This window comes from Sorex fumeus, unplaced genomic scaffold (assembly GCF_029834395.1).
Source record: "Sorex fumeus unplaced genomic scaffold, SorFum_2.1 ptg000007l, whole genome shotgun sequence".
In the NCBI taxonomy this organism is placed as follows: Eukaryota; Metazoa; Chordata; class Mammalia; order Eulipotyphla; family Soricidae; genus Sorex; species Sorex fumeus.
This window is the reverse complement of record NW_026606064.1, coordinates 61,094,464-61,115,795: the sequence shown is the minus strand read 5'-3', so window position 1 is coordinate 61,115,795 and position 21,332 is coordinate 61,094,464. Positions and strand designations below refer to the sequence as shown.

Here is a 21,332-nt window from a genome sequence, read left to right as displayed (position 1 = left end):
CGCTTGCACCAACAAGTCCTCAATAAATTCATCCGATGCCAGCATACGTGCATTGAAAGTACAGACAATCATTTTTGTCCTTCTTCGTTTTGGCAGCCTAGGTTGGCCCTGAGATTTTATGAGTCTCTCCTTCCTCATCTTTCTTAATGCTGCCATATTTGTGGCTCTTTCAGGGTCAGGGGAATGGGACCCATTGTATTTACTAGATTTGGCATATAGAATACACCACGGGTAGCTTGCCAGGCTCTGCCATGTGGGCAAAACACTCTCAGAAGCTTGCCAGGCTCTTCCAGAGGGATAGAGGCTTTTAGGGCAGCCTCTAATCGCTCATACAGGTGTTCTCATGCTTCAAATCATATTTCAGCACATTCAAATATGGTGCGGTAATCTTGTACTTAGTGTTTTATGATGTGTAGCACTGCTGCAAAGTGGCCGCGTGGTCCGGAAAGCATCCTGGAGGTCTCCTGCGGCTGGGTAGTGGAGGTAGCGGAGGTAATGGATGTCTGCCGGGCTGCTGGGAGCAGGCAGAGGATCTCTGCTCCCGGGTCCGCTGAGCCTGGAGTCTGAAGTCACAGAGTTCCGCTTCCCTGGCTCTCTGGGGCTTTACCCCTGTGTGAGTCCTGGCCTAAGTGTCCGGAAAGCGTCCTGGAGGTTGTCCGTGGCTGGGTAGTGGAGGTAGTGGAAGTAATGGATGTCTGCCAGGCTGCTGGGAGCAGGCAGAGGATCTCTGCTCCTGGGTTCGCTGAGCCTGGAGTCTGAGGTCACAGAGTTCTGCTTTCCTGGCTCTCTAGGAGCAGCTCCGGGCACATCTCTTCGATTCCAGTCTTCTTCCTGCATTAACATACGCCTCAGAGACCTGGGCCCTATGCAAACATGATGAGAACGCTATTCGGGTCTCCCAAAGAGGAATCGAAAGACCTATGCTTGGAGTATCACGCTTCACTCAAATGAGAGAAAGAATTCGAAGTTCCGACCTTTGCCGACTGTCAAGAATCAGGGACGCTGTCTCATTTGCCAAGGTGTCGAAAATCAGATGGGCTGTACACATAATGAGATGACTGCTGGACTAGAGCCATTACCGACTGGATTCCACGGGACATCAATAGGTCATGTGACCGCCCACCTATGAGATGGTCAGACTTCTTTGTCAAGAGCCTGAATGATCGATTTGATGCTCTTTGTGTTCCTTGCCATTGGGCTACATTATCACGCGATAGGGATGAATGGAGACGTTGCTGGCGCCTGCTCGAGTGAATGGATGAATAACGGGATGTCAAGTGATCAAGTGAATGTTAACTTCATAAAATATGGTTAGAATTCTTTGAAAAATTATTTTCAGAAAGCTTGAGGAGAAATTTTCTTTGAATGTTTGATAGAACTTACTTGTATCACTTGTCATCCTGTTGCTCATCAATTTGCTCAAGTGGGTGCCAGTAATATCTCTATTCATCCCTGTCATGAGCTAGTGCAGCCCAATGGCATCTGCTCACTCCAGGAATATGAAGAGCCTCAAATCATTCGTTCAGGGTCTTGATGAAGAAGTCTGACCATCTCGTAGGTGGGTGTCAGGCTTTCTTTGATGTCTTGTGGAATCCAGTCAGTAAAAGCTCTAGTCCAGCCATCATCTCTGACTCATATTACGTGTCTGGCCCATCTGATTTTTGACACCTTGGCAAATGAGACAGCATCCCTGATTCTCAATTGACTCTGGATTCCTTCTCTCACTTGGGTGAAATGTGATATTCTGAGCATAGCTCTTTCAATTCCTCTTTGGGAGACCTGAAAAGTGTTCTTCTCCTGTTTTTTGTAGGGCCCAGGTCTCTGAGGTGTATGTTAATGCAGGAAGAACAGTGGAGTTGAAAAGATGTGCCCGGAGCTGGAGGTTCTTCATCCTCTTAACAACTTCTTCAATGCTCTTGAAGGCGTTCCATTCCGCTTTCTTCCTCCTGTGCAGCTCAGGTGCCAGGTTGTTCGTCATGTTGACTTCTCGACCTAGGTACACATAACTGCTGCATTCGGAGATGTTCATTCCATTGAGAGCGAATGGAACATCAGGGACTAGTCCCTTTCTCATGAACATTGTCTTCATGAGATTCAGCTGCAGTCTGACCTTTCCACATTCACGGTTAAGTCGTCCAGCATTTCTGCTGCTTGACTAATGTTTGGTGTTATTAGAATGATGTTATCAGTGAAGTGGAGATGGTGTAATTGCTTACTGTTTATCTTCACTCCTATTCCTTCCCATTCCAGTTGTTGCATGACATTCTCGAGGGTGGCACAGAAGAGTTTTGGTGAAATGGTATGGCCCTGCTGAACTACTCTCTTTACATCGATGATCACTTTCTTGTAAAATGGTGAGATCCTGATGGTAAATTCGTAATACAGCTCAAAGAGGATCCTGATATATAGAGTTTGAATGCCCTATTTGGCTAGGGCTTCAATGACCACTTCAGCCACAACAGAATCAAAGACTTTCTTTAAATTGATGAATGTTAGACAGAGCGGCATCTTGAACTCTTGCAAAACCTCAATGAGCTTGGTCACCATGTGGATATGGTAAATCATGCTGAATCCTTTTCGGAACCCGGCTTGCTTGCATGGTCGTCCTTCGTCTACTGTTCTGCCAATCCTATTCAGGATGACTTGAGTGAATAACTTGTAGATTATGGACAACAGGGAGATTGGGCAATAGGTGCCAATGTCGTGGATGTCTCCCTTTTTGTAAAACAGAACAGTCCTGCTGGTTTTCCAATGGGATGGAACCTTGCATTCAGATAGGTAGCATGTGAAGCACCATCAAGGGCTTGATAGTGCAAGTGCAGAAGATCAAGTACGACATCATTGGATTGACCGAGACAAGAAGGAATCAATCACATCATGCCATTTTCGTCACTGGAGAAGAACTGTTCCTCAGAATGTGACAGTAGAGGCATCAGTGGTGTCGGTGTTCTTATCAACACTAACTTGGCCATGAGCATTGATTCATTTGAATGACTAACGAATCGGATGCTTACGTTTGAATAGATGTGGCTCATTGCTGGCAGTTTCTATCTTCTTTGCCTACACACCAACATTCAGCTACGATGAAGAAGAAATGGAGCTGGAGAAGTTCTATAACGAAGACCACACCTTCTACAAGGTCATTGTCAGTGATTTAAAAAAAAAACAGGACCAAGAAGGTTCCCCTAGAACTCCACATCAGGACCCATGGCCTAGAATGGACCGAACAGGGTGAGAGACTGCCTGAGTTCATCACGTTGACCAAGACCATTCATAGTAACTCGCAGTTCCAGAAAGCTGAATCTAAACATTGGACATGGGAATCTCCCATTCCACAACAAATTGACCATATCATATTCAATTGACGGTTTTGCCTGACTGATGTTGCTGTTGTCCCAAAATTCCAAATGGGATCGGACCACCATGTCCTTCGTGCAAAATTCTACTTTACGGAGTGGGTAGAAAGGGCTGCAAAGCTTAAGAAGAGAACTCCCAGAAAGACCACCAACTGGGAGCTCTTTGGCACTATTGCAGCAATATGGGCAAATGCCATCGTTGACATTGACAAGGAATACAATAGACTAGTTTATCACCTCCATAATTGTGCGAGGAATGCTGAGAAAGAGAAAGCCACAAAAGACACCTGTCTTTGGAGCTCATTTGCCAACGTGGTTTGGCGTGAGCCTCAGGAACCCACAAAGTGAATGTCCGGGCTCGCAAAGCTGTGCAGAGAAGTGTTAAAGGAAAACCTCAAAGAGAGAAGAGCAGCAGTGTTGGCAGATGCGGCAAAATCCGGGAAAAGTATTTGCAACGTCCGTCTGTCCTTCGCCAACTATAAGACCAAGAAGACTGCCCTCCAACATCCTGATAGATCTACCACATCTTCCAGAAGGGCAATGGAAAAGGTTATCCATGATTTCTACTAGAATCTCTTCGATAGCTATGTCCACCTGCCCACATACCAAATTCTGCAGGATGGATATGTAGAACGTTCCCAGTGTTCTCCCTTCTGAAATCCAACACACCATTTCATCGGTAAAGAAGCATACAGCACCCAATCCAGACAAGGTCAGACCCAAACACCTGAAGAATCTACCGCCAGATAGAACTTACTAGTGAATATATCTGTACTTATTTATTTTTGGAAGGAAAATATTTTTGTGGGGTGAGGCTGTACCTGACTTATATTTGGGACTTTGTCCTGGTTCTGCTCTCTGGAATTTACAGTAATTGTTAAAATTTCTATTCAATTTTCTTGACCCTATGATTATTCTATAGCTCTTTTCCAATTTTCAAGTATTTAAGACTCTTCCTTTTATTTAAAATTTAATTTATTAGGATACAGTAATTTACAAAGTCACAGTTGGGTTTATGGCATACTGTGTTCCAGCATCAGTCTTTCCGTAAGTGTCCCCATACTCCCTCCTCTCTCTCTACCCTCCAGCCTGCACATTTTAAAGTTGGTTGTTGCAGTTTGAATCTCCTGTTTTCAGTGTCTGCGGTTTGGATACATAGCTATATCACTTGAAGCCCTGTCTGCTCCTTTTTGCTACTCTCTACTATTTCTTTACTTCTCTGTCCTTTTCCTTCCTATATTCTGAGGTCAAGGCTGTTCCCAAATTCTCTTTTATGGATTATAGTTTTACAGTTTTGCAATAACAAAAGAGAGTTGACAATGACAATATCTCAATTACTATGCCTTTATTTACATGTTTTATATATTAGCATGTGGTCTACTCTGGAGAATGCTCCATGTTCATTGAGAAGAATGTATTTGGCTTTTGGTGGAATGGAGAATGATACAAATGTCCTACTCTTCTAACACATTTAAGACAGTTGTTTTCTTGTTGGTTTTCTGTTTAGTTGATGTGTTCAGTGATATGGTAAGTTGCCAACTACTATTATGTTGTTGTTAATTGTTCTTTTAAGATCTCTTGATAAATGCTTTATATATTTTGATGCATAGATATTGATAATTGGCAAGTCCTCTTGCTTTATCTTTTAATCATAACAATAAATTATTAGAATTGTAAAAATGACTATGATACCCAAAGTATAATGGATATTCAATGCAATCCATATAAAAATTTCAGTAAATTCATTAAAGAAACAAAACAAACATTACTGGGATTCAGATAGGACCATAAAGACTCATATTACACTATTTACCATAGCTAAGAATATGGAACGACCCAAGTGCCTAAGAAAAGACAAATGGATAAAGAAAATGTAGCATGCGTGTGAGTGTGAGTGTGTGTATGTATGTGTGTGTATGTGTATTACTCATTCAGAAGAAAAAAATAAAAATCTCTCTTCTTGCAACAACATGAAAGGAATTGGAGAAGATCAGTGAAAAGAGAGTCTTAAGACAACAAATATTTGATGATTTTACTCATATGTGGAATATAGAATAGAAAATCCTAAAAACAGAAAAAAATGGAAACAAATTGGTTGACACAGAGGACAGTTTATGATGACCAGAAGGGCAGTAGGATAGGGATCAAGGGGAAAATGGAATGTCTAAAGGACTGTGGTAGAGTGTTATTGGAATTTTGCTAATGGTTGTGGTGTGGTGATATGCATTTGAAAAGGCATGACATTGTACCCATGAAAAAATGTTGAGTCATGTAAATTAATGTTATACCAATTGAAAAAAAAAGTTATCTCCTGCCAAAAACACAAAACTGGAAAACTTGGATCAGAGAACAGTGCTGCTATCACAGTGCCATAGCTACTTGTGCCCATAAACATATCTAGATGCACACATACTCAGAACAAACTTATCAGCTTTGTGCACACATACTCAGAACAAATTTATCAGCTTTGTGCACACATACTCAGAAAAAACTTATTAGCCTTGTTCTCTGAGAGTGAGCCCTTATTACTGAGCAGGAAAACTTACAGCAGAACCTTCATTTGGACCTTACAGTCAGAAAAAAGAGAAAAATAATTCACTTTTATTGATGGATGGCAACAAAAGTCCATGAAAGATCTCCAAACACATCTGAATTTTCTAAAACCGAGGAAAACTTCCAAGCATCAATTATATTGAAGTTCATTTCATTTCATTTCATTTCATCATCCTGTTATTCGTCGATTGCCTCGAGCAGGCCCCAGTAACGTCTCTTTCATCCTAGCCCTGAGATTATATTCAAGGCTATTTAGGAGAATGAGACCCATCATTGTTACTGGTATTTGGCATATTTGGTACGCCACGGGGAGTTTGCCAGACTCTGCCCTGTGGGCAGGCTACATTCGATAGCCTGCAAGTTTGTCCAAAGTAGTAATGAGACAATAAAATGTCATAAAAAAAGTTCTGATAAGATGTCGCGCGGCCGCGAATCCGGGATCTGGATTTTATAGTCTCTGAGTCTTGGCCGCTGATGGGATTACACGGCGCCAGGGGGCCAGGTGGTGGGTGTGACCCCCGCCTACTGGAATTTGGAGGATCTGGGTGGAAGATGCTCGACTCCAATTCGAGTAGGCTTGGAGGTCTCGGCCCCGGAACCCGCGAAGCTTTGTCCCTCTGCCAGTACCTTCATGTGTGCGGAGAGTGGTCTCAGCATGGTGGTGGCTGGTCCTGGAGGTCTTCGGCTGCAGGAGCCCTGGTCGGGGCGGGGAGGAAAGCTCAACCCGCTCCCCTCCGGGGCCGAGACCTCCAAGCCTACTCGAATTGGAGTCGAGCATCTTCCACCCAGATCCTCCAAATTCCAGTAGGCGGGGGTCACACCCACCACCTGGCCCCCTGGCGCCGTGTAATCCCATCAGCGGCCAAGACTCAGAGACTATAAAATCCAGATCCCGGACGAGAACAGTGCAGTCTTCTGCCCCCGCGCCTGGGTGTTCCTTCCCGGAGCCCCTTGGAGGGGAGCGGGTTGAGCTTTCCTCCCAGCCCCGACCAGGGCTCCTGCAGCCGAAGACCTCCAGGACCAGCCACCACCATGCTGAGACCACTCTCCGCACACATGAAGGTACTGGCAGAGGGACAAAGCTTCGCGGGTTCCGGGGCCGAGACCTCCATATTGAAGCTCAATGAAATTAAATGTACAACAGCAAAAATAAACCAGAAAACTTTTGGAGAAAAATAAAAAAGCTAAACAAATGAGCTAGGCATATAATAACACTAAAATTACAATAGTGGCACTCATCACAGAATAGAAGAAGCAAAAAATTTTTATCAGTGACTTTGAATCTAAGAATAAATCATCAAGAAAGGAAGAGAAAATAAACTAAAAAATCAAGAAAACATGAAATGTATGGGCCAGTATGAAGAGGAACAATTTTTATATTATAGGGTTCTAGAGAAGAGTCAAGAAAGAAAAAAAATTGTAGGTGGAAGAAATAATAGTCAACAATTTCCCCAATCTGAGGAGGGAAACATAGACCCTGACATCCATGAATCCCAAAAGTTCCATAAAAATAAACCTAAATAGAAAAACATATGCATTAACATATGCCTCAGAGACCTGGGCCCTACGCAAACAGGATGAGAACGCTATTCAGGTCTCCCAAAGAAGAATTGAAAGAGTTATGCTTGGAATATCACATTTCACTCAAATGAGAGAAAGAATCCGGAGTTCCGACCCCTGTCGACGATCAAGAATCAGGGACTCTGTCTCGTTTGCCAAGGTGTCAAAAATCAGATGGGCTGGTCACGTAATGAGATTTAAAGACGACCGCTGGACTAGAGCTATTACCGACTGGATTCCACGGGATGTCAAAAGACCGCGTGGCCGCCCACCTACCAGATGGTCAGACTTCTTCGTCAAGATCATGAACGATCGGTTTGAGGCTCTTCATGTTCCCAGAGCGAACAGATGCCATTGGGCTACACTAGCACGTGACAGGGCCAAATGGAGACGTTACTGGCGCCCGCTCGAGCAAATTGACGACTAACGGGAAGTTAAGTGATTAAGTGAAATAGAAAAACACCAAAATATGTTGCAACTAAAATAAGAAACATGGTAGCACTGTCCTCCCGTTGTTCATCAATTTGCTTGAGTGGGCACCAGTAACATCTCACAACAAACTGTGAGACTTGTTACTGTTTTTGGCATACTGAATACGTATCGGGTAGCTTGCCAGGCTTTGCAGTGCAGGCGAGATACTCTCAGTAGCTTGCCGGGTTTTGCCATTAAAAAGAACCAGAGAAAGACAGACTTCTCAAAGCAGTAAAGTAGCAAACAATAGCAAAGATTCACATATAAAGAAACTCTTTATAAGATTCATATTAGATTTCTCAAATAAAACTCAAAAGGCCAGAAGGGAATGATATGATAATCCAAAGTCTTGAGTGAAAAAAAATTTCAACCAAGAACACTCTGTTCTGTTAGGTTTCGACTCAGATTTAAAGAAATGATAAAACCTGGGAGATGAACACCCAAGAATAGTTGAGATAAGTACCAGGAGGTCTGCTCCATGGCTTGGAAGCCTGCAGCATATGCTGGAGGAAAACCCAGCTAAGATAGAGAAGGGAACACCAAGTAAAGGGTGTTTGGAGGACTTGCTCAGGATGCGAGACATGTGCTGAAAGTAGACTACAGACTGAACACAATGGCCACTCAATACCTCTATTGCAAACCACAACACCCTAAAGGAAAGAGAGAGCAAAAGGGAATGCTCTGCCATAGAGGTGAGGCAGGTTGGGGGGGGTTGAGGGGTTGGGGGAATGGGAGGACAACTGGGTTCATTGGTGGTGGAGAATGGGCACTGGTGGAGGGATGGGTACTTGATCATTGTATAACTGAAACCCAAACATGAAAGTTTGTAAGTCTACAACTATACCTCATGATGTCTCACTAATGATAAAAAAGAAAGGATAAAACATTTCAGACAAAACATAGACAAAGGCATTTATTGTTCTTAATTCTACCAGAAATGCTAAGTGGTGTTGAATAAAAGGCAACTGAAATCCTATTTGAAAGTAGTAACTAACACACATTAAAGAATCACAAGTGGGGAAAGAAAGAGATTAATAATGGGATATTCCAGAATGATCTTTAGACTTACTGTATTTAAAACTAAAAGTTAAAACAATTTTAGAACTTTAGATATAAAAACTGCATGATGACAGACAAAAATAATGAAATAAACAAGAGTGTCAAGTGGAAACTGATCACCACACAAAAGACCAATATTAGTGTGTTAGTAGAGAAAATAGGGGAAGGCAAAAGAAAAAAGACAAACACCTAAAGTAATCATAGGAAATGGGAATAAATTATAAATGCTAGGGGCTGGAGAGAGAGTACAGAGGGAAGAACATTTGTTTTGCATGCTCTTTACCCAGGTTCATTTCCCAGCATCCCATTTGGTACCCCATGCCCCTCCAAGAATGATCCCTGATCTCTGACTACATGAGCACAGAGCCAGGAGTAAATCTTGAGCAGCACTCGGTGTGGACAAAAAAAATAAAGTTTTAATGCCAGTGGTTTCTCTACAATCAATTAATGAGCTCTCCATCAAAAGATGTAGAAAGGCTAGATGGATTGGGGATATGGGAGGAATCTATTCTTCTGCTACCTTTGAGACACACTTAAACTGTCTTGATAAATAAGGTCAGAAAATTATACAAGTCAAATTGTAACCTAAAAATATCACGGATGGCCAGACTTATACCATAAAAAAGTTAAAATTCATAGTGATGTATATTACATAATGGTTAAAGGATCAATGCATAAAGATATCTTAACTATTATCAACATAAATATAACAAATGCAGGGATAGTAATTTTTAAAGCTTTTAAAGCAATTATGTCTATAACCCAAGGGCAGAGATAGTGACAACAGCAAAATACATTTTAGGATTTTAAATATTCAACAAAATTGGAATAATTTTCTTCAATTTACTAAAGGCTATACATAAGAAATTTATAACTAACACCACATTTAATTGATAAAAGTCTGAAAGCCTCATCTCTAATATTAAGCAAAAGACACGGATGTCCACTCCCATTCTAAAACTCAATATAGTATTTGAAGTCCTAGTTACAACAACTATGCAAGAAAAACAGTTAAAGGGATTCAGACCAGAAGTTAAACTCTCACTATTTGCAGATAACACAATGCACACAGAAAACCCCAAAAATGATGCCCCCCAAAATCAGAAATAAATCAATATAGTAAAGTATCCGATTACAAAACCACACACAAAAATCTTTTCTCATAGCTCAATATAATTTTTATATGTAAACAATGAACTAGAAATTAAGAAAACCCACTTACATAATTATGTCTTAAAATATTAAGTACCTAGGAATCAATTTAATAAACATGGCAGATTTATTGAAAACTCTGTTACCATTTATGAGAAAACAGAATGAAATTTGCATGTTTTTAAAAAGTAGGCTCATGAATTGAGAAAATTAACATTGTTTAAATGACCATTCTACCCAAAGAACTACAAAGATTCAATTCAATTCCTATCAAAATTACAGTAGCATTTTTCAAGAACATGGCATAGAATCCACTAAAATTTGTGTGGAATAAGGCTCTCCAAAGAGTCAGAGCAATCCTGAGAAAAACAGAAGGGTAGCATTACATTTCCTGACCTTAAACTACACAATAGAGCTATAGTAATCAAAACAATGTTGTCCTAGAATAAAGCAATATAGTGAGAGCACAAATTTACATTTTCAGATGTATGAACTAATTTTTGACAAAAAGCTAAGTGCCTGAAAAAGGAGGAGGAAGGAAATCCTTTCTTCAATAAGTGGTGCAGAGACAACTGATTAGCACAGGCAGAAAAGTAAATGAAATTGGAGACCTATTTCATACCACATAGAAATATTAGTTCAAAGTGGATTAAATATCTTTTCATTAGACCCAAATTCATAGGCTAAATGGAGGAAAACAAGATTAGAATTATTCATGAGATTGGCTTTAGAGGTAAGGTAAAGGTAAAGGTAAAGGCCCTCCCGTTGATCATCGATTTGCTCGAGCGGGTCCAGTAACGTCTCTATTGGAGACTTTGTTGTTACTGTGTCTGGCATATCGAATACTCTTGGTAGCTTGCCGGGATCTCTGAGAGGGGCGGAGGAATTGAACTCGGGTCGGCCATGTTGGCTGCGTGCAAGGCAAACGCCCTACCCGCTGTGCTAATAATTCAACCTCACTGGCAAAAAAATGCAAAAGTAAACATGGGATTCTTTCAAATTATAAAGCATTTGGACTGTGAAAAAAATGGATAAAATTAAGACACCCTACTAGATGGGTGAAAATATTCAAACACCATACATCTGAAAAAGGCTAAGAATATTTGAGATAAAGCATTTACAAAATATAGCATTTACAACAATAAAATAGCCTAATCAAAAGGTGTAGAGAGAAGATGAACAAATATTTCCTCAAAGAGACAATGCAGCAGGCATATGGAAAAGTATTCATCATTGACTCATCAGGAAAATGCAAACCGAAAGGACAATGACATTTTATCTCACACAAGTTAGTTTATATTAAAATGCTAGATACAATCATTCATGATAGGGATGTGATGAAAGTAATCATTCACTGTCAGTGGGACTGTTATATGGAAAAAGAGTATGGAGACTTCTAAAAAATACCATATGGTCCAACAATTCTTCTCTTTGCCATCTATCCAAGAACACCAAGATATTTAATTCAAAAAGATGTATATACTGCTATGTTCACTGAAGCACTTAATAGCCAAGATCTGGGGACAAGCCAAATGCTAATGCATGAGCAGATAATGAAGTCATGGTACATTTATACACTTATATACTCAGTGATAAAAGGAAATCTTGCCTTTTGCTACTCCTTGGATAGAACTAGTGTGTGTGTCATGTAATAAGAGTAACAATTAAATGCTGGATCATCTGTCTTATGTGCTATATAGAAAAACAAAGCAAGAGAATGGACAGTATCCATCCAAAAGAAAACCTTGAGTTCCTGGCAGCTGAGCTAAGGTTAACAGGCAGGTTGGGGTGGGAGTGCTGAGATGGCCAAATAGGACCTGATGGTGGTGGGGGTTTGGCACTTGGGTGATAGTGGCCATGGTGCAGAAATTTTGTAGGTCAAAAGTATGAGCACTATGTAAATCATGTTACTTCAATAAAATAATTTAAAAATAAAAAATATGGGGAAAATAAAATGATTGGTTGATCTCTTCCTTGCAATTTGCTTTATTTGTCATTTTTAAAGTTTTTAGTTGTAGTAAAATAAACAAAACACACAAAAATTCCATTTTAACAATTTAATGTACAATTCAGATGCTTTAGGTACATGTACAGAATTATATAAACCATCATTTTATAAGAACTGTTCAACTTTTCCATAGAGGTTGCACCATTTTTATACTCCCAACAGAAAGTACAAGGATTTCATTTTTTCCTACACCCTAACACTTTTTTTCCTCTTACTTTATTAACAGCCATTCAATGTAACATGAAGTAATATCTCATTGTGGTTTTAATTTTTTTCACTAGCACAAATGATGGTGAATGTGTTTTCATGTGCTTATTGACAATTTCTACATCTTTGTGAAAGTGTCTGTTTTTGAAATTAGTTTTTTTGTGGTCATTTAATAGTACTTGATAGGGGCTGGAGAGCTAGTTTAGCGGGTAGGGCAAGTTCCTTGTAAGCAGCCAACCTGGGTTTAATCCCTGGCATCCCATATGGTTCCCCAAGTACTTCCAGGAGTAATTCCTGAGTGCAGAGCCAGAAATAACCTCTGAGCATTGCTAGTTGTGACTCAAAAAATAAAAATAAAAATATTCATAATTTAAAACAAATTTTAAGGTACTTGATATTTTTAATAATATAAATCTTTCAAGGGCTGGAGCGATAACACAGTGGTAGGGTGTTTGCCTTGCACGCAGCCAACATGGCTGACCTGTTTGATTCCTCCACCCTCTAGGAGAGCCCAGCAAGCTACTGAGAGTATCTTGCGTGCACGGCAAAGTCTGGCAAGCTACCCGTGACGTATTCAATATGCCAAACACAGTAACAACAAGTCTCAAAATGGAGACAGTTACTTGGCCCGCTAGAGCAAATCGATGAACAACGGGAGGACAGTGCTACAGTGCTAAAAATATAAAGTATAAGTTGCTGAAAATGCTTTTAAAAACATCACATTTTATGTTTGATACTTCTTCTAATCATTTTCTAATGAGCCTGATATTTTTCTCCTTGGTTATATCATATGAAGTCAATAGCATATTTTTTTAAAATAAAATTGGAAAATCAATCCATCCTGGAATATTCTACCTAAATCTTTAAAATTACATGTCATGAACTCTGAGATAAGCTAAGAGTGTGAAAATTTTCACAAATAAGTACAAGTAAAATTCAGAAAACATTAATAAAATCAATGGACTTCTACTAATGTCAAAATCCTTTTGTGATAAACTATTTTAGAACCTCTCTTTTTTTTTAACAACTGCATGTAAATCAATACTGACATCAAAATTTTGAAAAACTAAATTTACAAAATGCTTTCTCTACCTTAAGTACATACTCCTCCCCCAAAGAAATTACTGTTTAGGGGCAGTAGTAACTTCCCTCTAGCAAATTCAGAGTAAGCATGTAATCATATTTGCCTTGTTGGCATAGTCTTAAATTTCTCTTCATTTTGATTAAGTGTTGCAAACATCACACTCCAAAAAAAATGAATAATTCTCATGATACATGCTACCATACTTTGAGTTTAGATATGGAATCACCCTTAATCAGGGTGTGTGCGTGTGTGTCTCTCTGTCTTTTTCTTTTGATTACTTGACAAAGGGGTAGGCTGAAGGAAGGGGTTGACTGAAGGTTGAAGGAGATACTACAGGCTAAGTTTTCACCTGCTTTTAAATATCTTGAAAAAACATCAAGCACATTTGTTGCTCTGTCACTACCTTAAACCCATAAAGTGTCAGTGCTCTGGAATTCCTTTACTATAGAGAAATGGAAAATGATCAAAAGATGCACACAGTGTGACAGTAAGGGCAAGGGAATAAAATGAGTCCGATTAGAGTAGATTCCTTCAGGTTGGGTAAAAATTCTCCAAGATAATGCGGATGGCTTTGTCACTCAACTTGGCACTAGCCTGGTGCTAATAAAAAAACGAGAACTGGCATAGTACAGCCGGTAGGACATTTGCTTTGCACAGGGCAGACCGGGGTTCAACCATATGGTCCCCTGAGCAACTCCAGAAGTAATTTCTGACTGCAGAGCCAGGCATAAGTCATGAGCACTGCCGGGTGTGTACCCCACCTCCGACACCCATAAATAAATAAAAATAACAATGGAAACGGAGGCACTGATCTGAAACTCCCGGGCCTCAACTCACCCCAAAGACAGTGGAGTTTAGGGATGAAGCCCTCCCAACCCGCTACCCCACCCCGACCTCACCAAACAAAGCTCACCCCATGGGTTTGCTGGGCTAAGATTCGGGCTGGGCTGGGAGAACTGGCACCTGGTGCTAGGCCCGGTCAGGGGCGCTGGGCAACAAGAGACTGGGGGAAAAGGGAGTGAAAAAGGAGAAAGCAGGGCCGCAAAGGGAGACCCGCGGCTCCGGCAGAAGGTGAAGTCCGCCGGGTGGGGGGGGCGGGGAGGGGAGCGACCCGGTCCCGAACACGCGAGCCGAGTGGCACTGAGCGCCGCGGGCTCGGGGTCAGGGCTCACCCGCGTTCTGCAGCGTCTCGATGTTTTGGGGTCTGGTCGCCAGCTCCGCCACCATTTGCACGAACTGGGTCCGGGCATTCTGGTACTGCTCGAACACTGCGGACAAAAACGACGGATCAGTTTCTCCCTAGTCCAAGCCGCCCGAGGGGTCCCGCCCGCCCCTCAGCCCGACCCTACCTTGCAGCACCCGCCTCTGACTCATGGCGACCCCGGTCGTGTGCCCACGACCCCGCAGTCCCGGAGCTGTGCGAGCGACTGTACTCTGTGGCCCTCGACTCCCGGGCAACGGCCAACGATCCTGTGTACCTGCGTCTCCCGGGCAACAGCTAACTGCTGCCTGTGTATCCGCGTCTCCCGGGCAACAGATCGGAAACGGAGTGGAAGCAACCGGAACCGGAAGGCGTGCGGCCAACAGCCAATCCCGTGGGACTCTGTGGCCGAAGGGCCGGGACTTAAGGTGGCCAACTTTGGTGGAGGGGGCAACGCCGCCTGCAGCATTCCCTGGAGAATACCCCCTCCCCACCTTCCCCCGTCGGCATTAGGAGCAGTTCCCTTCTCCAGAGGGGCACCAGGCGCACCCTAGGCACAGACACCTCATGGTTGACTTTAATTTATTATTTCCCAGGGTTCTGGCAGTATCTGGAAGTAGAGTATTCCTGTTTTCGTAGGGAATTTTTGGGCTCTAGGAATTCCTTTAAAAAATTTCATGAAAATCGATGATCATAACATTTCTAAATCCCCAAATTTCTGAATTGTACTAGAGGAAAGTTTTGCTTTTGGTTATAGGGGGAACCTGTATTCCCAGTCGTGTAGCCATCAGGGTGATGAATTGTAGGCAATTTTGGACTTGATGAAATGTCTATGTCATATGAGGAATTTTTAGGTTTTTTTTTTTTTTTTTTTTTTTTACCTTTTTTGTGTTAGCTTGACTAGTGAAAACCAACTATTATGTATTAGTCTGGGAACACTGTATAAATATAAGTTGATCATAAAGTGGTAAGGGGAAGAGTTTTAAATACTTTTATAAAGCAAAACTCCGATCATTTCATCTGCACTTGTGTGTTTATTACAGCACTGTTCACAATAGCCAGACTCTGGAAACAACTGGAGTGACGACTGGTTAAAGAAACAATGGTACTTCTACACAGTGGAATACTATGCAGCTCTTAGATGAAGTCATGAAATTTGCTTACAAGTGGATGGATATGGAGAATATCATGCTAAGTGAAATGAATCAGAAAGAGGGACAGACATAGAATGACTGCACTCATTTGTGGAATATAAAATAACATAGTCTGAGATTAATACCCAGGGACAGTAAAGACAAGGAGGATTGTTCCACTTTTGGAAGTCTGCCTCATGTGTGGGGGGAGAAGGTAGTTGGCATAGAGAAGGGACCACTAAGTCAGTGGTGGTTGGAGGGATCGCTTAAGATGGGAGATGTGTGCTGAAAGAAGACAAAAGACCAAACATGATAGCTTCTCAATATCTATATTGCAAACATAATGCCCCAAAGCAGAAAGAGACAAAGAAGGAATGCGCCTGCCATGGAGGTAAGGGATGGGTTGGGGTGGGATGGTGGGGGGGGGATACTGGGGACATTGGTGGTGGAAAATATACACTGGTGGAGGAATTGGTGTTTGATCATTGTAAGACTTTAACTCACTCATGAAAGTTTTGTAACTATCTCAGTGATTCAATGAATAATATAGCAATTTTGATACAAAAACAGCAATCCTTAATGTATCCTTTATTATTAAATTGATTAGCCCTCTAATCACCCCAATCCAATTCACTATATGGATATATGGATTTTTTTTTAATTGCCACTGTTTCTAGATTCATTTCAATCAAAATAAATAACAACATCTTACTAAAGGGCGATTTTCTAATAAAACTTCAATTTTGTTATTACAAGGAAATAACTTTACACTTCCCTGTAAAAATAATTTGGAAATCGATTTTATGTCCTTCAGGATATGATTCTAGATTTAGGTGCCAGTGATATAGCTCAGTGGTAGAGTGCTTACCTCACATACATAAGACCTTGACTTAAATCCCTGGTACTGTTAAAAAATTACTAGAACTTTGAAGAATACCTGTGTTTTCTTTGCCACTTTTTTTTCTTTGAAGATTATTGGTTTATTACATCATACGGGCTTTAGGATACATTATAATGACTATATCAGGAAAATGAAAACTTTTTAGTGATATAGCTCCATATTCATATTGTACTTATTGTAGTAATGAATTAGGGTGCACATTCTGTTGTCAGAGCCTTCGGCAACATGTGCAGCTGAACTCAGCAGAGAGAGTTTCAGCTGTGTGGAGTATGATACAAGCAGTAAATTGCCCAAACTCTGGGGACATGCAGCGCTCTAGGATACAAACAATCCCATGCATAAAGGCAAGAGGGAGCCATAAAGCTATTAAGATAGGGAATTGTGGCTAGATATAAGTCCCAGAGATTTTAGCATACTGCATGGCATTATGAGTCAGCCTCTCCAACCTCTGACAAGTCACTGACGAGGTCTCTGCAACCATGTAAGGGTAACGGCAGTGAAACCTGTCCCATAGCTCAGAAACTACAGCTTTATTCACTGTGTGTAGGTGGGAGAATTAATGCAGAAATAATGATGCAGTTTTAATTCAACTAAATTGCTTGACTAACCATTATCCATTTCACAATAAAACATATCCAGATGATTAAACTAGACTTATTTATTTATTGATAACTGTTTTCAGTTTTCTATGATCTAAGAGACATTGCATAGCTTATGATGCTTTGACTTTTCCTCATCTGCTCACTCTCAAAAATAGTTTCTTTTGAATTATATGTACCTTATACTCATTAATTTGAGAAATAATAAATGATTGTCAGTGTGTACTAGGAAAGTGTCTGGTAGGACTAGAATATACTTCATCCACTATCTTCCCAGGAACCAAAAAGTATAAATTTCGCATGCTCATTGTATAATAAATTAATAATATTGGAAAAAGAGAAGAAAAATTTAAACAATTTTAACATCACTCTTCAGGGACAATTCTTTCTTATATTTTTATATTTAAATTGACCAGTCTCATGTTGATAAATGATCAGGGTGTTTCAAACATTTCCTATTCTAAACCACAGTGATATACTCATCCTTTTATATTTATGTATATAGAGATATAGTTGGGGAGTGAGTACATTTTCAATTATTAGAACAAACTCATAGAAGTGAAACTGGTAAGTCATAGTTTTAAAAATTTTGATTTATTACAAAATTGAATTTAGTCAAGTGTGTAAAGTCACTTCCTTTAACAGAATGTGAATGTTCATTTTCAAGTAAACTACCCCAAATCCTGAATCTTACCAACATTTATTAATAATAAAATCAGATGCCTAAATTTCAGGTTAATTTATATTCCTTGGTCAATTGTAGAGGTTAGTAGTTTTTTATTCCCCCCCACTGTGCCAATGATTTCATTTTATAATTTTGGATATTGGGGAAGAGAATGAGCAAGCAAGAAGGATGGTTGTTTATATTTCTTGTGTTTGATTTTTCCATTGGCTGGGATTGGGTGGGGTTGTGTGCGTGTTGGGTGGGGGTCCTTTATTTTTCAAAGTAAAGGAGTTGCTCTAAGTTATCGTAAGAAGGGGAGACAATAGAGAACTATTCCAGCCTTCTGTAAAATTTGCTCTTCTAACGAAAGTTTAGAGTAAGTGGGTCCAGAGAAATAGTATAGCAGGTTGAACACTGGCCTTGCATGTGCTGACCCAGCTTCAATACCTGGCACCCCATGAGGTCCCCTGAATCTCTCCAGGAATGGTCCCTGAAGGCACAGACAGGAGCAAGAACCTGTGCGCTGCCAGGTGTGCCCCTAAAACAAAACTTAGAACCAGTGTATTTTTAGTAGACTCGATTGGTTCTTGAGGAAGAGCACCAGGCATGGGGTAGTCTCTGCTCCAAGGCAGGATGGAGTACAAAGGGCAGGGATGCATTTGCTAGAAAGAACTGCTGCTGTTCCAGAGGGAAAGAGGGAGGGAGGGATGGAGAGGGAGAGAGAGAGAGAGAGAGAGGAGTGCCTGCCATAGAGAGAGAGGTGAGGGGCAGGGATGGGCAGGAGGAAAACTGGGGGTATTGGTATTGGGAAATATGCACTTGGTGGAGGGATGGGTGTTGGACTATTATATGACTGAAACCCAATCATGAACAGCTTTGTAACTGTATCTCATGGTGATTAAATTGAAAAAATAAGAAAGAAACAGAATTTGGTGTAATTGAGAAAACCAGTTTATGGGACTTCACCGGGCAGTTTATGTGACTGCTGACCGGTCTGGCCATTTCTGTGAGTAGTCCAGACTGACATCACTGTTCACCAGGCTGTCCTTCTGATCTGTTGCACCAGGGTCTATGAAACAATCGCAGCTGCTGGTCTTTTTTATGCCCACACTGACCAGATCCCCAGTTTTCCAGTCTTGGTCGGGGGGATCAGTTTTACCCCCTGACCAGGGGTGAAACTTGCTCATAAATTTTACCTCTGAATGGGCGGCAGTATCTCTATACCCACACCCTTTCTAGGTGCTCTGAGTGTCACGGGCTGGTCTGGGAGATGGTGTGATGAAAATGGGCAGATCTCTGCCCAAGCTGGCTCCCCAGGTCACTGTCACTGTCCTTCTGTTGTTCATCGATTTGCTCGAGCGGGCCCAGAAACATCGTGAGACTTGTTACTGTGTTTGGCATATAGAATACGTCACGAGTAGCTTGCCAGGCTTTGCCATGTGGGCGAGATACTCTCAGTAGCTTGCCAGGCTCTCTGAGAGGAGTGAAGGAATCGAACTCGGGTCGGCCGTGTTGACTGCGTGTAAGGCAAATGCCCTACCGGTGTGCTATCGCCCCAGCCCGGCTCCTCAGGTAGATGAAGATATCCAGAATGTGTTGACGCTGTCCAGGACCCAATCGACTCTGGCCTGGGCACACCTGACAGGCACTGGGTCTGCTAACTGCGCAGCAGGGAGGACCCTATGTCTTAAATGGGAAATGCTGATTTTATGCCTCCCAGTCGGGTGTCATGAGGGAAACTTGATGTCCTTGGTAATCACACTAGGAAGCACAGGGCTGGTGAGCCCTGGCTGTGAAACCAGCTTTTCTTGGGGTCCTCCCGGCTTACCCCACTCCTGGGACCCATCGCTGGTGTACTAGCATTTCCCACATAGTTGATGAAGCACAGACACTCACAGTTGCTTGTGTCCAGTGGCTAAGCTGCGGCTCTAGTTCATCAGTTCCATCTGCTTTGGGGGCAAGTTAAGTAAGGCTTGCAAGTGATTTGTGGTCCGAAGCCAAGGAGGAGAGAATGAAGTGGAAAAATGAGAGGAGGCGCTTCTGAGTGACCCATTCTGGGAGTCGCGCAAGAATGAATGAATCTTAAATCACCAAATTACTAGAAAAGAAGCAAGTTTGAGCAAGAACAGGAAAGATTGAACTGGAAGGTTGAGAGGAAAAGTAAATGGTATGTATGGAAGTTAGAGCAAATTGTAATAACTGTATCACTGTATCACTTTCACCCCACTGATGTGGAATTACTCAAGTGGGCACAAGTAATGTCTCTATTCCTCCCAGCCCTGAGATTTTAGTAGCCACTTCTTACTCGTCTTTTCCCAAAGATTGGAGGCTCTTTCAGGGTGAGGGGAACTTGTTACTGTATTTGGCATATCGAATACGCCAAGGGGAGCTTGCCAGACTCTGCCCATGTGGGCAGGATACTCTCGGTAGCTTGCCGGGCTGTCTGAGAGGCATATACCCATATATTTTTCTCTGTGATTTGTTGCCTACTGTCTGACCCTCACCAGATATGGTGTAGTGATTGTGGAAAATGGGTAGGAAGTGTCTTATAATGTGTCTGGAAAGCATCCTGGAGTGTGGCGGTGGTTGGGTAGTGGAGGTCGGCTGCTGAGGCTGGGTTCCTTGGGGTGGGGAGGGCTCTTACCTGCCCCACAGCCTGGCGCAGAGTCCAGTGGCATGGTTCTGGGAGCCTCTTTTTATACTCCCATCTGGGAGAAGCATCTGGAGTTCTGGAGGGTGGCCGATGAGATTATCTGGTGCCGGCAGGGTGTGGCTTATGGGTATGATCCCGTAATAACTTTATCAGTTATTGTATATGTTAGCACATGTTAGCAACCATGGTATATGATGAATGAAAATTGTTTTCTCTTAGAATCAAGCATGTTGTAACTGACCTGTAGAAGTTCTTTGTGAACCGCGTTAGTGACTTGACCCTTTTTGGCAACAGCCAGGTGGTCTGCATGTGTAAATACACTTCCTCTTCTCCAATGCCATTATGTTTCTTTGTCAAATTTCTGTATCAGAGTGAACACAATACTATCAGAAAAGAGAAAAGCAAGTAAAAATAAACAAAACAAATTCTGGAGCTGAAAAGTCATTCACAGATTTAGCAGGCAGAAGAAGTAATTGAACTAGAGGATAGGACAGTTTACACGAGGGGCAGAAATAAAATGACTACATCCTCCAAGGCCTCTGCAATACGACTCAGCACACCAGCATAACACAAGTGTCATGGGAGCCCCAGGAGTGGCAAGAAAGTGGCAGGAAGAATATTTGAAGTGATGACCATCTCAAGTTTGGTTGTAAATTATGAAACTATAAATCTTAGTTTCATAAACTCAAAGTAGTTGAGACAAAAAAAACAGACCTTAAGGATAGTATACA

General features: G+C 41.6%; 1 protein-coding gene across 4 annotated transcripts in view; it reads right to left on the bottom strand.

The window, feature by feature from the left end:
- The window catches only part of SPAG6 (sperm associated antigen 6), a 43,263-nt gene extending 28,313 nt beyond the window's left edge, over positions 1–14,950 (bottom strand). For 3 of the 4 annotated variants that reach the window (XM_056135974.1, XM_056135994.1, XM_056135984.1), the window contains exons 1-2: positions 14,800–14,950; positions 14,623–14,718 (exon numbers count right to left, since the gene is read on the bottom strand). In XM_056135974.1, coding sequence (XP_055991949.1) covers positions 14,623–14,718; positions 14,800–14,824 — 121 coding nt within the window. In that variant the 5' untranslated portion in view covers positions 14,825–14,950. The remainder of the gene's footprint in view (positions 1–14,622; positions 14,719–14,799) is intronic. The other variant, XM_056136002.1, reaches the window with a different exon arrangement.
- Positions 14,951–21,332: the final 6,382 nt, after the last annotated feature.